The sequence below is a fragment of the Triturus cristatus genome, chromosome 1_1 (genome assembly GCF_964204655.1).
Source record: "Triturus cristatus chromosome 1_1, aTriCri1.1, whole genome shotgun sequence".
Lineage (NCBI taxonomy): Eukaryota > Metazoa > Chordata > Amphibia > Caudata > Salamandridae > Triturus > Triturus cristatus.
This window is the reverse complement of record NC_140579.1, coordinates 926,534,064-926,546,692: the sequence shown is the minus strand read 5'-3', so window position 1 is coordinate 926,546,692 and position 12,629 is coordinate 926,534,064. Positions and strand designations below refer to the sequence as shown.

At 49.2% G+C, this 12,629-nt stretch overlaps 1 protein-coding gene across 3 annotated transcripts in view; it reads left to right on the top strand.

The window, feature by feature from the left end:
- LOC146871304 (uncharacterized) overlaps positions 1–12,629 on the top strand; it is a 311,017-nt gene that overhangs the window by 105,150 nt on the left and 193,238 nt on the right. The window contains exon 2 of one of the 3 annotated variants that reach the window (XM_085650807.1): positions 7,669–7,952. The exons of the other annotated variants lie outside the window; for them this stretch is intronic. Coding sequence (XP_085506933.1) covers positions 7,669–7,952 — 284 coding nt within the window. The remainder of the gene's footprint in view (positions 1–7,668; positions 7,953–12,629) is intronic. 3 annotated transcript variants of the gene reach the window in all.

Below are 12,629 nucleotides of genomic sequence, written 5' to 3'. Positions count from 1 at the left end.
TCTTTGGAGTAGTCAGGACTTTTCAGGATAGGTGCAGAGCACATGGCCTCCTTCAGGTCATCAAATGCCTTTTGACAGCTTACTGTCCACTGAACCTTTTTGGGCATCTTCTTGGATGTCAGATCATTAAGAGGAGTCACAATGGACCCATAGTTCTTAACAAACTTCCTGTAGTACCCAGTCAAGCCCAAGAAAGCTCGAACTTGAGTCTGGGTGGTTGGAGGGGACCAGTCCTTGATGGATTGTATCTTACTCTCCAGTGGTTGAACTTGGCCTCCACCTACAAGGTGGCCCAAATATACAACCTTACTCTGCCCTATCTGGCACTTTGTAGCCTTGATAGTGAGGCCTGCCCTTTGCAGAGCCTCAAGAGCCTTCTTCAGGTGGATCAGGAGATCCTCCCAGGTGGAGCTAAAGACAGAAATGTCATCCAGATATGCTGCGCAAAAGTCATCCAACCCAGTAAGGACTTGGTTCACCAGCCTTTGGAAGGTGGCAGGTGCATTCTTCAGACCAAAGGGCATCACCACAAACTGGTAGTGCCCACCTGGGGTTGAGAATGCTGTTTTGGCCTTAGACTCCTCAGCTAATCTGATTTGCCAATAGCCAGCTGTTAAGTCAAATGTGCTCAAAAACTTTGCAGAAGCTAGTTTGTCTATGAGCTCATCTGCCCTTGGAATAGGGTGTGCATCTGTCCTGGTGACAGCATTGAGTCCTCTGTAATCCACACAGAACCTCATCTCTCTCTTGCCATCCTTGGTGTGAGGTTTGGGGACCAGAACCACTGGGCTAGCCCAGGGGCTCTCTGAGGGTTCAATGACACCTAATTCCAGCATTTTATGTACCTCAGCCTTTATACAGTCCCTGACGTGGTCAGGTTGTCTGTAAAGCTTGTTCTTTACAGGCAGACTGTCACCAGTGTCCACCACATGGGTACACCAGTCAGTTTGACTAGGTATCAAGGAAAACATATGTGAAAATGATTGTAGAACCTGTCTACATTCAGTCTGCTGATGGGCAGTGAGGTTGCCTCCAAGGGTCACTCCTTCAACTGAGCCATCTTCAGGGTTCTGAGACAACAGGTCTGGGAGAGGGTCACTCTCTTCCTCCTGTCCCTCATCTGTAGCCATGAGCAAGCCCATGTCTGCCCTGTCAACATATGCTTTAAGCCTGTTAACATGGAGTACCCTGTGGGGACTCCTGGGAGTTCCTAGGTCGACCAAGTAGGTGACTTCTCCCTTCTTTTCCAGGATTGTATGGGGTCCAGACCATTTGTCTTGGAGTGCTGCTGGGGCCACTGGCTCCAACACCCATACCTTCTGTCCTGGCTGAAACTCAACCAAGACAGCCTTTTGGTCATGCCAAGCTTTCTGTAAGGCCTGGCTTGCCTCAAGGTTTTTGGATGCCTTCTCCATATACTCAGCCATCCTGGAGCGGAGACCAAGTACATAGTCCACTATGTCTAGCTTAGGCTTTTTGAGAGGTAACTCCCATCCTTCCTTCACCAAACACAGTGGGCCTCTCACAGGGTGCCCAAACAACAATTCAAAGGGGCTGTAGCCAACTCCTTTTTGTGGGACCTCTCTGTAAGCAAACAGAAGGCAGGGTAGAAGGATGTCCCATCTTCGCCTGAGCTTTTCAGGTAATCCTTTGATCATACCCTTTAGGGTCTTGTTGAATCTCTCAACAAGCCCATTGCATTGTGGGTGATAAGGGGTGGTGAACTTGTAGTTGACACCATATTCCTTCCACATAGCTGTCAAGTATCCTGACATAAAGTTGGTACCTCTGTCAGATACTACCTCCTTAGGAAACCCCACTCTGGAGAATACTCCTAGCAGGGCCCTGGCCACAACAGGAGCTGTAGTGGTCCTAAGGGGAATTGCCTCTGGATACCTGGTGGCATGATCCACTACCACCAGTATAAATCTGTGCCCAGATGCAGTGGGAGGATCCATGGGACCCACTATGTCTATTCCCACTCTTTCAAAGGGGACCCCCACCACAGGTAGTGGTATTAGGGGGGCCTTTGTTGTGCCACCTGATTTGCCACTGGCTTGGCAGGTCACACAGGAGCGACAAAACTCCTTTGTATCTTCATTCATATGAGGCCAGTGAAAGTGAGGGACAAGTCTGTCCCAAGTCTTGTTCTGGCCTAAGTGTCCTGCTAAAGGAATGTCATGGGCCAAGGTAAGAAGGAAGCCCCTAAATTACAGAGGTATAACCAACCTCCTGGTAGCACCAGGCTTGGGGTCTCTAGCCTCTGAATAAAGGAGCCCTTCATCCCAATACACTTTATGGGTACCTTGAGCATTCCCAGCAGCCTCAGCAGCAGCCAGCTGTCTGAGGGGTTCAAGAGAGGGACAGGATAACTGAGCCTGCCTCAAGTCAGCCCTTGAAGGTCCCCCTGTCCCCAGAAACTCAACCTGATCAGGTTCAAGCTCTTCAGGGACAGTTCCTTCAGGGTCCTCTAGATCAGCTTCCTGGGAAGGCTGATCATCACTCTGAGGCAGGGGGGAAGGCACAGCCTTGACCCTCCTGTTCTTCTTCTTGGTAGGTGCTTGGTCCATTGTTCCAGGATCCAAGACCTGAGGTTCAGTGAGGCACTTTTTGGCCTGTGACCTGGTCACAGCAAGGACATGTGATGATATACCTAACATCTCTGCATGAGTCCTGTACTCCACTTCTGACCATAGAGAACTCTCTAGGTCATTGCCCAACAAACATTCTACTGGGAGGTCTGCACTAACCACAACCCTTTTGATGCCAGTTACCCCTCCCCATGAGAAGTTAACAACTGCCACACTGTGTGAAGTAGTGGCATTGCTGGCATTGGTCACCAGGTAGTTCTCACCTGGTATGTACTGTCCAGGGTCCACAAAGCCTGGTGTCACCATAGTGACACTGGCACATGTGTCCCTGTAGGCTTGAGCCACTTTGTCATTAATTAAAGGAGTCTGTCTGTACTTGCCCAGGTTACTGGGGCTCACAGTCAGGGACAAATCAATGTCCCCATCACAGATCAAGACTGCCTGTGTCAGGGTTCTGTCTAAGTCAGAATCTCCTGCAGTTCCCATAGTGATTCCCACTACACCCTTTGTCTGGGGACCAACACTGCTAACAGTAGTACTGGGAGCAGGTGCCTTAGGGGCAACAGTGTTGGGGGCTCCACCCTTTTTGCAATCACTAGTCCAGTGAGTTGTATTTTTGCAATGATTGCACCAGGGTTTCTTTTGACCTTCTTTCTTCTTTTTGGACTGTTGTTGGGACCCACCCTCCTTAGCAGTAGTTTGGGGCCCTGTTGAAGACTTCTGGTCTTTAGATTTCTGATCTCCACCCTTTTGGTCTGTTTTCTTCTGATCACCCCCTTGGCCCTGGTTCTGGTTCTTTTGCTTAACCCTGGTTCTGACCCATTTGTCTGCCTTCTTTCCCAATTCTTGGGGAGAGGTCAGATCAGAGTCAACCAAGTGTTGATGCAGTTGCTGGTTTTGACAGTTATTTAAAATCTGTTCTCTCATCATCAAATTATACAATCCTGTAAAATCATATACCTTACTTCCCAGCAACCAACCCTCCAAAGCCTTAGTGGCACATTCAACATATTCAGACCAGTCCTGAGTCTGTGTCTTTTGGGTGTCTCTGAACATTAACCTGTACTGTTCAGTGGTTAAGCCTAACCCATCTACCAGAACACTCTTCAGGACTCTGTAGTTTCTGACATCCTCTTCTCTAACAGTGAGGAGTCTGTCTCTGCCTCTTCCTTCAAAGGAGAGCCAGAGGATTGCTGCCCACTGGTCTTCAGGAACCTGCTGTACTTTGCAGGCTCTCTCAAGAGCAGTTATCCATTTGTGGATGTCATCCCCACTTTTGTAGGGGGGCACAACCTTAGACAGGTTCCTATTATCAAATACCCTATCTTTGTCCTTAGGGACAATGCTGCCACCAGTGGGTATAGACCCACTCTCTCTAGGTTGCCTAGCCTTGTTCAGTTTTTCTTCCATCAGGGCTACTTCTAGCTCCTGCTTCCTGATCCTCAGCTGGGCTTCCTGCATTCTGGCCTCATGTTCCCTCCTCTGAGGGGTGGTCATCCTTTTCCTGGAGTGACCTTGAGAGCCTCTAGAGCCATGAGAAGCATTGGAGTCACCTGAGAGATTCCTTTGCCTCCCAAGCCCTGTGTTAAGTCCACTGGGGAGATCCAATGGGGTAAACCCACTGTCAATCCCCAATAGCCTTAGTTTAGCTGGGCCAAGTATAACACTTGGCACTGGGCTAGTTCTCCCTTCATCATCACTACTTTCTGTATCCTCACCACTTTCCTCCCCTGTAGTATGATTCTCATCTAAGGGATGGCTATTGGAACTGGGTACCTCTGTAGCATCTTCAGAAGGGGGGCCTCCTGTTCCTGACCCTAAGGGGGCTAACTGGGAAGCTTTCTTGAGTTCTCTCTGATTCTCATCATTCTGTAAGAGTTCTCTGAGCTCAGCAGAGGTAGGGTTCTTGGGCTGTTTAAGGCCTCTAAGAGTTGCCAAATGCCTGAGCTCATTCTGATTAAGGGTAGCAAAGCTGGATGGTGCCCTCTGGGGGTCACTCTCAACAGAGGTGGGTACAGTGGACCCCTCTGCCCCGGCCATTGCTCTTAAGTGTGGGTGGGTGTGTTGCAATCTACCTACACTTGGGTTTGCCTACTAAACCTATCTAGTAGTTGTAGTCAGGGTGTGCTACTCCCTTTGCTCTACAACAACTAAGTTCAGTAGAACTTATGTATATCTAATCTTGTTTTATATGTACCTACATGTACCTATGTGATCTTTCAATTGGTAACCAAGAGATTACAATGGTAAAACACAGCAAGCTCAAATCCAACCGCTGCTCACCAATGTGAGAAGTTGGCCTGGTATATGATGCTCACTAGTTAAAGTGATCACCCTGTACCATGCCAAGCAACCCTTATGGTGTGGTTGTAAGTCAACCTTTTCGGACTAGCTGCCCTAGTGGTAGCGTAGGCTAAGCAGTCTTTGAGGCTAAACTCGTGAAGCGTGTTAAGCCAGCTGTTTTACCAAATGTAACCCCCTTTTATACCAATGAAAGGACACCACACAGATATATATTTAAAATATATATGTATTTATTTCTCAAAGTAACCCCTAGTCTCTTTATGAGCACAGGAGCACAAATCGTCAAACAAGATTACAGTAGAATACACAGAAGTTGCACTTTATATGGATAGGCCCTGGTGGCCACTCAAACCATATACTAAAATAGTGGTATAAGTACCACGAACAGAAAAGGGAAAAGGCCTAGGGCCTCTAGAATCGCTGGGCCTACAAGGAGCTAACGTCAGTTAGTGACCAGGAGGTCCACGGGTGGCGTGTGCAGAGCAAATAGTCACACGCGTGCTCCCATAGGTTTCAATGGGTGCGTAAAAAGTACAAAGTTACTGCAAAGAGGATCTTCCGGATGGACTAGGAACTCAAGATTTGGAACACAGGCACTAGAGATGTAATACTACACTTGGGCACAGGTGTGCCAGCTTTACCTCACCCACAGGAAGCGGGTGCATAGGCCTCGAAGTGCGTCGGGTTTCTTCTATCTGTTCCGTGGAGCCTGAAGACAAAGATGCTGCAGGCGGTCGGTCCGGGAGAGATGCAGTGGATCCAAGAGTGGATCGGAGATGTTGAAGACCTGTAAGCAGAGGGGACAGTGTTCACAGTCACTAGCCAGTGACCGGCGTGGCACCAGGTGGGTACCAGGCAATGTCGGGTGCAAACAGGGAGAAAGGTGTAGCTTGTCTCTGCAGCCACGTGGTCCCTGGAGGTCGACGACGTCCAGGAGTCGAGTCACGAGCTGTCCCACGCAGGCTCTCGCTGTCGGCGGTGTCGGCGACTTGATCGAAGCAAACAAGCCTTGGCAAAAGCAATTGTTGTAGGAAAAGGAAATAAGCTGATGGTTCTGACCAGCAAGGTCAGAAGGACTGCTCCTTTGGAGGGGAGCAAGGGCCAGTCTGGAGCAACCAGACCAGCGGTGTATTTCTTGAAGTTCGTCGCCAAGATGGCTACTAGCCAGCGGGCCAGCAACCGGTTAGGCGCGTCGAGTGGCAAAATGCAGAAGGGCCCCACGCAGATCGTGGAGATGCTGGAGGGCTCACCTTTGGTGCAGATGCTGCTCGGGTGTTGGGCTTCTCAGATCCCAAAGCACAACTTGGAGGAAGCCTCGGTTGTTGCACTTGTCAGCTTGTCGTAGTCGTTCCAAGATGGCCGGCTCCACGTGTCTCGGTGCCTCCACGGGTCTCCTCTTTTCAGGGACTGTGGATCGGGCGGTGAGAGGTCTGGAGGTCCAGGTCTTTTCAGTCTCTGGGCTCGGGCTCCGGCGGGAGGCGGCGGCAAAGCAGACGTTGATTCGCTGGATGGTGCTTGCGTTAGCAAGGTGGTCACTCCCTGACCACAGGGGAGATTGGCTTCAGTCCTCTGTGCAGCAGAGCGTCGAAGTTCCCGTCTTCTTCTTAGTATTAAGTTGATTCCAGGATGTCTGAAGTCTTAGGACACAGCTCCTACCTTTAAGCGGATTCTAGGGGCCGGACTACCTGCTAGGTCCCTCCCTATGGGTGGGACCAGGAAGGGGGGTGGTTACACCCCCAATCCTTTGTCCAGCTCGCCCCAGGCCCGGGACTGGTGTGCCCCAGGACCGGTTTGAACTGGCATATGCACCGAGGCTCCTTGTGAGCCACAGGCATGTCTGGTTTCTTTCAAGCCCTACCTGACCAATACACAAAATCCTGTCTGGGGTGGTGCACGCACCTCCCCTGGCAGGAAACCCTTTGTCCACACCTCCCAAGCTGGAAGGACTCCCAGCAGCAGGAGGGCAGACTTGTGTCTGTGGTGGCAGCATCCATTTTGTGGAGCTGAGGCTATGTCTGATTTTACCCGGGTTTCAGGTACTGTACATGTCGTGTCCCTCTAGAAGGGTGGAATGCTAACCCCGTCGCCAGAATTGGCGAGGGGTTAGTATTCCAATTTGTATGACACCTTACTCGACATGTTTTGATAAAGCCAAACCAAAGATAGCATTTAACCGCGAGGTTCATAATGCACTTAAGAGTATATGGTATGACGATATCTGGAAACAGTAGAAGGAAGTTGTTCCGACCACTGCAGACAGGCTCAGCTCATGCCAGAGCACCATCTCACATGGAACCACGCACTCTGCCTTCAGGATTGTTAAGGCCTGCCATAGGAGTGACTTATAGGTTACCAGGTGTCCCATTTAAGGTTAGGTATAGGTATACTACACCTAAGTAAGAGGTGATTACACCAACTTACCCCAGCTGAGTGATCAGCCAGTTGTGTCAAATTGTTAGGCCAAGCCTGGGGTGGCATAATACATGCTTCAGCCCCTGGCAGGCCTTGGGTACACCAATGCCCTGGGTACCTAGTGTACACTGGTACAGGGGCTGACAGGGTGATCCACTTCCAATTGGTTATGCACCTAGGGTGCATAGTTTTAATTTAGTAGAGAGAACAGCAGGCTGGGGGTCTGATTGGCAGGCCCACAGCCTCAATATGTCAAAAACCAGTGAAGCAAAAAGCAAAAATTTGGGGTGACCATAGGATAGCAGACCCTACTCTCCTACATCAACACAATGTTAAAATGCATCTCCCCTTCACATTCCAGAGGGACAATCAACACCTCCTGCAGAGCAGACCAGACAACTCATCAGTGATGATGAAGAGAACCTACACACCTGCGACACCGACGCCCTACAACAGCTCATGGACATCTTAGGCAACCCACCTCCAGGAGCAGGGCAGCCCAGCTGCATCGAGGAGACCCCACCCGCTGCACAGACCACACAGCAGGAAGCACCCACCACCACGGCTGGCTCCCAGCACCTCACCGAAGCACACATCACATTCCAAGGCCAGGTGTTAGACTGCCAGAAGGAGGTGGCTGAACAGGTGCGGTGGGGTTTTGGCCTCATGGCAGCCGAACTATAACTATAAATGATTGATTGATTGATTGATTGAACTAGATTACATATGTGGGTGTCTAATTCCTATCAGAGACCACTTACACTCCCCAACGGACACCGACACTGCAATAGGGACACACGCATTTGCACATTTCCAGTACTGAACCATGCCCAGAACCCCGGGATAATCATTCACACCCCTACGCTGGACTTGCGTACGCCGGCCCAGTCCACTCCTCTTACGTATAAAGGGGGGACGACAAAGCTACATGTCCAAGGTCTTACCTACTGCCTGAGGTGACATGGTTGCGTCCGCTGTACACAGCACATTGTACTGTGGTAGGGCCCGGGGCCATCATGCATATGTAATGGCCACTTTTTATTACCAGGGTCACCTGACCAGTGACGCCTTTGCTGGATGAGTGTGGGGTGAGTCTTAGCCAGCCCTCAGGGAGTAGTTGGTGCTGGCAACAACTTGAACAGTGATCACTAATAAAGCGGAAACAGAAAACATCAACATAACACAAACAACTGCGAAGCATCATGGTGGTAGCCTAAGCAAGTGCAGAGGTCACCCAATATTCAATCAGATGGGTCCGTGAGTTGCAGTGCATTGAGGTAGGGGAACCAGAGCTGAGCGTGCTCATGTGAAGAAATTGTCTAGGATTGTGTCCCTTTGGGATATTCCTGCTGCAGCGGCAGTGGGGTGTGTTACACCTTCCTCATCTTCCTCATCATCGTCCCAGGTCTTCCCCACTGCCTGAGGTGACATTGTTGCGTGAGCTGTCCACAGCACAAAACTCAATCAGAAAGGGTCCATGAGTTGTGGTGCACTGAGTTAGTGGCACCTGAAGAGGTGAGCAGGGTATCAAGCTGATGATGGCATCCAAGACAGGTGTGAGCAACTCTGATAGTCTGGCAGTAAGAGTCTTTCGACTCTGGCAGTTGTTGGTTGGAGGTGGTCCTGGCGGTGGTGGCGTGTACAGCCAGCAGTGATGCGTCGTCCGGGCAGATCAGGACTCGATTTGATGTGTGAGCCCTGGTGGACCGCAGTTAAGGCCGGAAGCAGCGGTCAGCGCAGGACCACAGACACATGGCGTTGATGACCCCAGGCCATCGACTCAGAGGCCATCCAATATTCAATCAGACAGGGTCCATGACTTGAGCTGCACAGAGTTAGAGGCTCCCAGGTGCACTGCAGCCGGCACAGGCACACTGCCACAGGACAGTGACTTGCGGTGCACTGAGGTAGGGCCACAAGAGCTAATCGGGTCCTCGTTGATGTCGAAGGTGAATATCACAGAGTGTTTCGGGAGACAGTGGAAGGTGTTATTCCAGGGCATGATGCAGAGGGCAGAACCAAGCGGACACAGGCAATATGGAGGAGATGAGGGCTACAGACTCATTTCTAATACAAAGTCAGTATCAGCTACATGATGATGAAGACAACACCTAGGCCATGGACTCAGATGCCACCAAAGTTCAACCAGAGAGTCGGGGCACAGAGTTAGTGGCACCAGAGCTGAAAGGGAATGCAGTCTGCGATGAGGCCTGTGCAATGGTATAAACTCTACCATAAAGAAATCAAGACCCCGTTCCAAATGTGTGACCTACTTGACCGCAGTGTAGACCGGAGGCAGCGGTCAGCGTGGGCCTAGTGCTGTTCAGCCAGCTCCTCCTGGAAGTCTCACACACGGCGTTGGAATCGCATGTGGCGATGATTTGTGGTTGACGGAGGTAGAACCACCAGAGCTGAGCGTGTGCGACGATACTGTGTCTTGCCTGGTCCGGACTGGATTTGATTTGTGTGGTCGTGGGCCTCGGGCTTGAAGCTTGCACCAGCACGTGCTGTGCCCTCTTTGACACACGCCGGTGTCGGAAGGTGAGCAGTGAGGCCTGGGTGTGCAGGGGGCAACCAAGATGGGTCTGGGGACCAGCGGCCTGGGGTGCAGCAGGCGCACATGTCAGAGGGAACGTTCTTCCTCGGGATCTGAACGTGAAGATAAATGGACCCACCTCTCGATACCACCAACTCTGATTCACAGTAACAGAGTATTGGAGTGATCAAGCGGGGGGAAGGGAAATTAGGATGGGAACAGCTGGGAAGGAGACCTGTAAAGGAAAAGGTTAAAACAAACGACAATATATATACAAACATATACTTGTAAAGAGCCTTCTAATGTTCTACAATGCAACAATAGGTTTTTGCGTAGAGTCTGATTCTTAAGGTTCAAATGCTTTCCTTTATCAGCAAAATACAATGGCAAGACATGTGAGTTGATTTCACTCACTATGTACTGGACAATACGTGGACTGTATATGGAATGTTTTTAAATCCAGTACTTGTCTTTCCACAAGATATGTGAGTTACCTTCACTCACAACATACTTAACATAAACACATCTTTATTTGTAGGGCTAAGTGTCAACTAATTGCACAATGCTCAATGGATAATGTTCAAAACGTAATTTTCAAAGATAAGCCCCCCAAATACTATGTTATGCCAAGTGCAAATAAACAGAGCTTTTAAAAGCGTGATGTTCCAATTACCATAAATTGTCCTCAGTATCGGCTTAATTTACAACGATACAATCTTACCCCCTCAATGTACGACCTACTCTGATCAAATGTTCGAAGTCTTATGTCGGGGAAACTCTGCGGGAGCCGGCACCGAACAAAGAATTCCTGTGGGAGGGGCCTGTTGCGCTGAGCAGGAATGAAGAGCGGCGGCTGGAAACTCTAAGAACTGACGATAGTCCGATCATCAGACCACAGGCACGCCACTAAAGGCTAAGAGGGCACTCACCAATATCTCCGGCAAAGATTTCCCAGAAAAGCGGAACCTGAGCTGAAAGCTCCTTCTGTGCGAGCAGCCAAAGAATAGTGAGCACGGAGGGAAGGGCGTAGCAGCTGATGAGGATGTTGCCACGCACAACGCGCTTCCTCCAAGGTTCATGGAACATATAGTCCTACAAAGATAAACACACACCCTGCAAGGCAATGCAAGTACTATGAGGCAATATAAGAGCTATGATAGCTCAATCATGCAAAATACAAAGCAAATGTTTACAATCATGCAAAACACAAAGCACATGTTTAAAGCTTAATCACAAAGCAAATGTTTAAATACCATGAAAGCACCAGGCCCACCACCAGAAGCAGATTTGTGCGCCTTGCCACAGCGTGGTTTAGCACAAGACAGCATAGGCATACGTCGCTGGTGCACCACAGAGACACAGGAATGGAGTGGGGCGGGCCCTAGACCGCATACCGCCCTAGATCTTACAGTACTCCCCCCTCCCAAGCGCGATCTAGGGCCCGGCTTCTGAGGATAGCGGAGGTGGAAGCGACTCACTAATCGGGGAGCATGCACATTTCTCGTAGGCTCCCATGAGTCATTCTCAGGTCCATAGCCCTTCCAAGATATCAAATACCACAACTCAGAGCCCCTGAGTTTGGATCCAAAATGTCACGTACTTCATATTCCCAATGACCGTGAATCAACAAAGGTGCCGGTCACTCCGGACACCAGTCACTGGCAGCCTTCAAAAAAGAGGTTTGAAACACTGGGTGAATACGTAACGAACTAGGTAGTTTCAGCTTATAAGTGACAGGATTCACTTGCCGTATCACTTTATATGTACCAATAAACTTTGGATGAAACATGTTTTTTACTTTAAAAGTAAAATTCTTGGTTGAGAACCACACCTTGTCACCCGGCTGGTAGATTGGACTGGGTCTATGACGTTTATCGTATTGTTGTTTATAGTCCTGCTTGGCTTTTATGAGGTTCTTTTGAATTTGTTGATGTATTGGTTGCATATGAAGAACAGAATCTTGTACAGCTGGCGTATCTGCGCTTGTCTTAGGCAGAGTGACCAGTATAGTGTTAGGAACGTAACCATGTAATCCAACAAAAGGTGAAATGCCAGTGGAGGAATGTTACGAGGTGTTATAAGCTAGTTCCGCCACCCATAACAAATCCAACCAAGAGTGCTTTGCCTCTGAAGCATAACAGCGTAGATATTGCTTTAACGTTTGGTTGAGTCTCTCAGTCTGACCGTCGGTCTGAGGATGGTGACTTGTTGACATATTAGACGTGATATGCAACGTGCGACACACTGCTGCCAAAATTTGGATGAGAATTGAGATTCACGAGCAGACAAAATTACGCAGGCAATCCATGAAATCGCACTATTTGTTGTAAAGTCCAGGTCGATATATTACAATGAAATCGTACTCTGCAAAGAACATCATCCAACGCAGCTGACTTGGTGTCAAAACCCTAGCTGAACTCATAAATTGGAGATTTCTATGATCGGTATATACAGTGACCGTAAAACGTGCTCCTAAAAGATAGTGTCGCCATTCTTTAAAGGCATCATGGATGGCAAGTAATTCCTTCTCCACTATTGAATAATTTTGCTCTGCGGGGCTTAATTTTCTGGACATATATGCCACAGGGTGTAATTTTCCCGTATTGGTATGTCTTTGTGACAAAATGGCGCTAAGTGCGACATCAGAAGCATCTGCTTCTATAATAAACAGTTTATTTACATGTGGGTGCATCAAAATTGGGGCACCTGTGAATGCCTTTTTCAAAGATTATAAAGCTGAATCGGCTTCTGATGACCATTCAAACTTCACCTTTTAACGTAGCAAT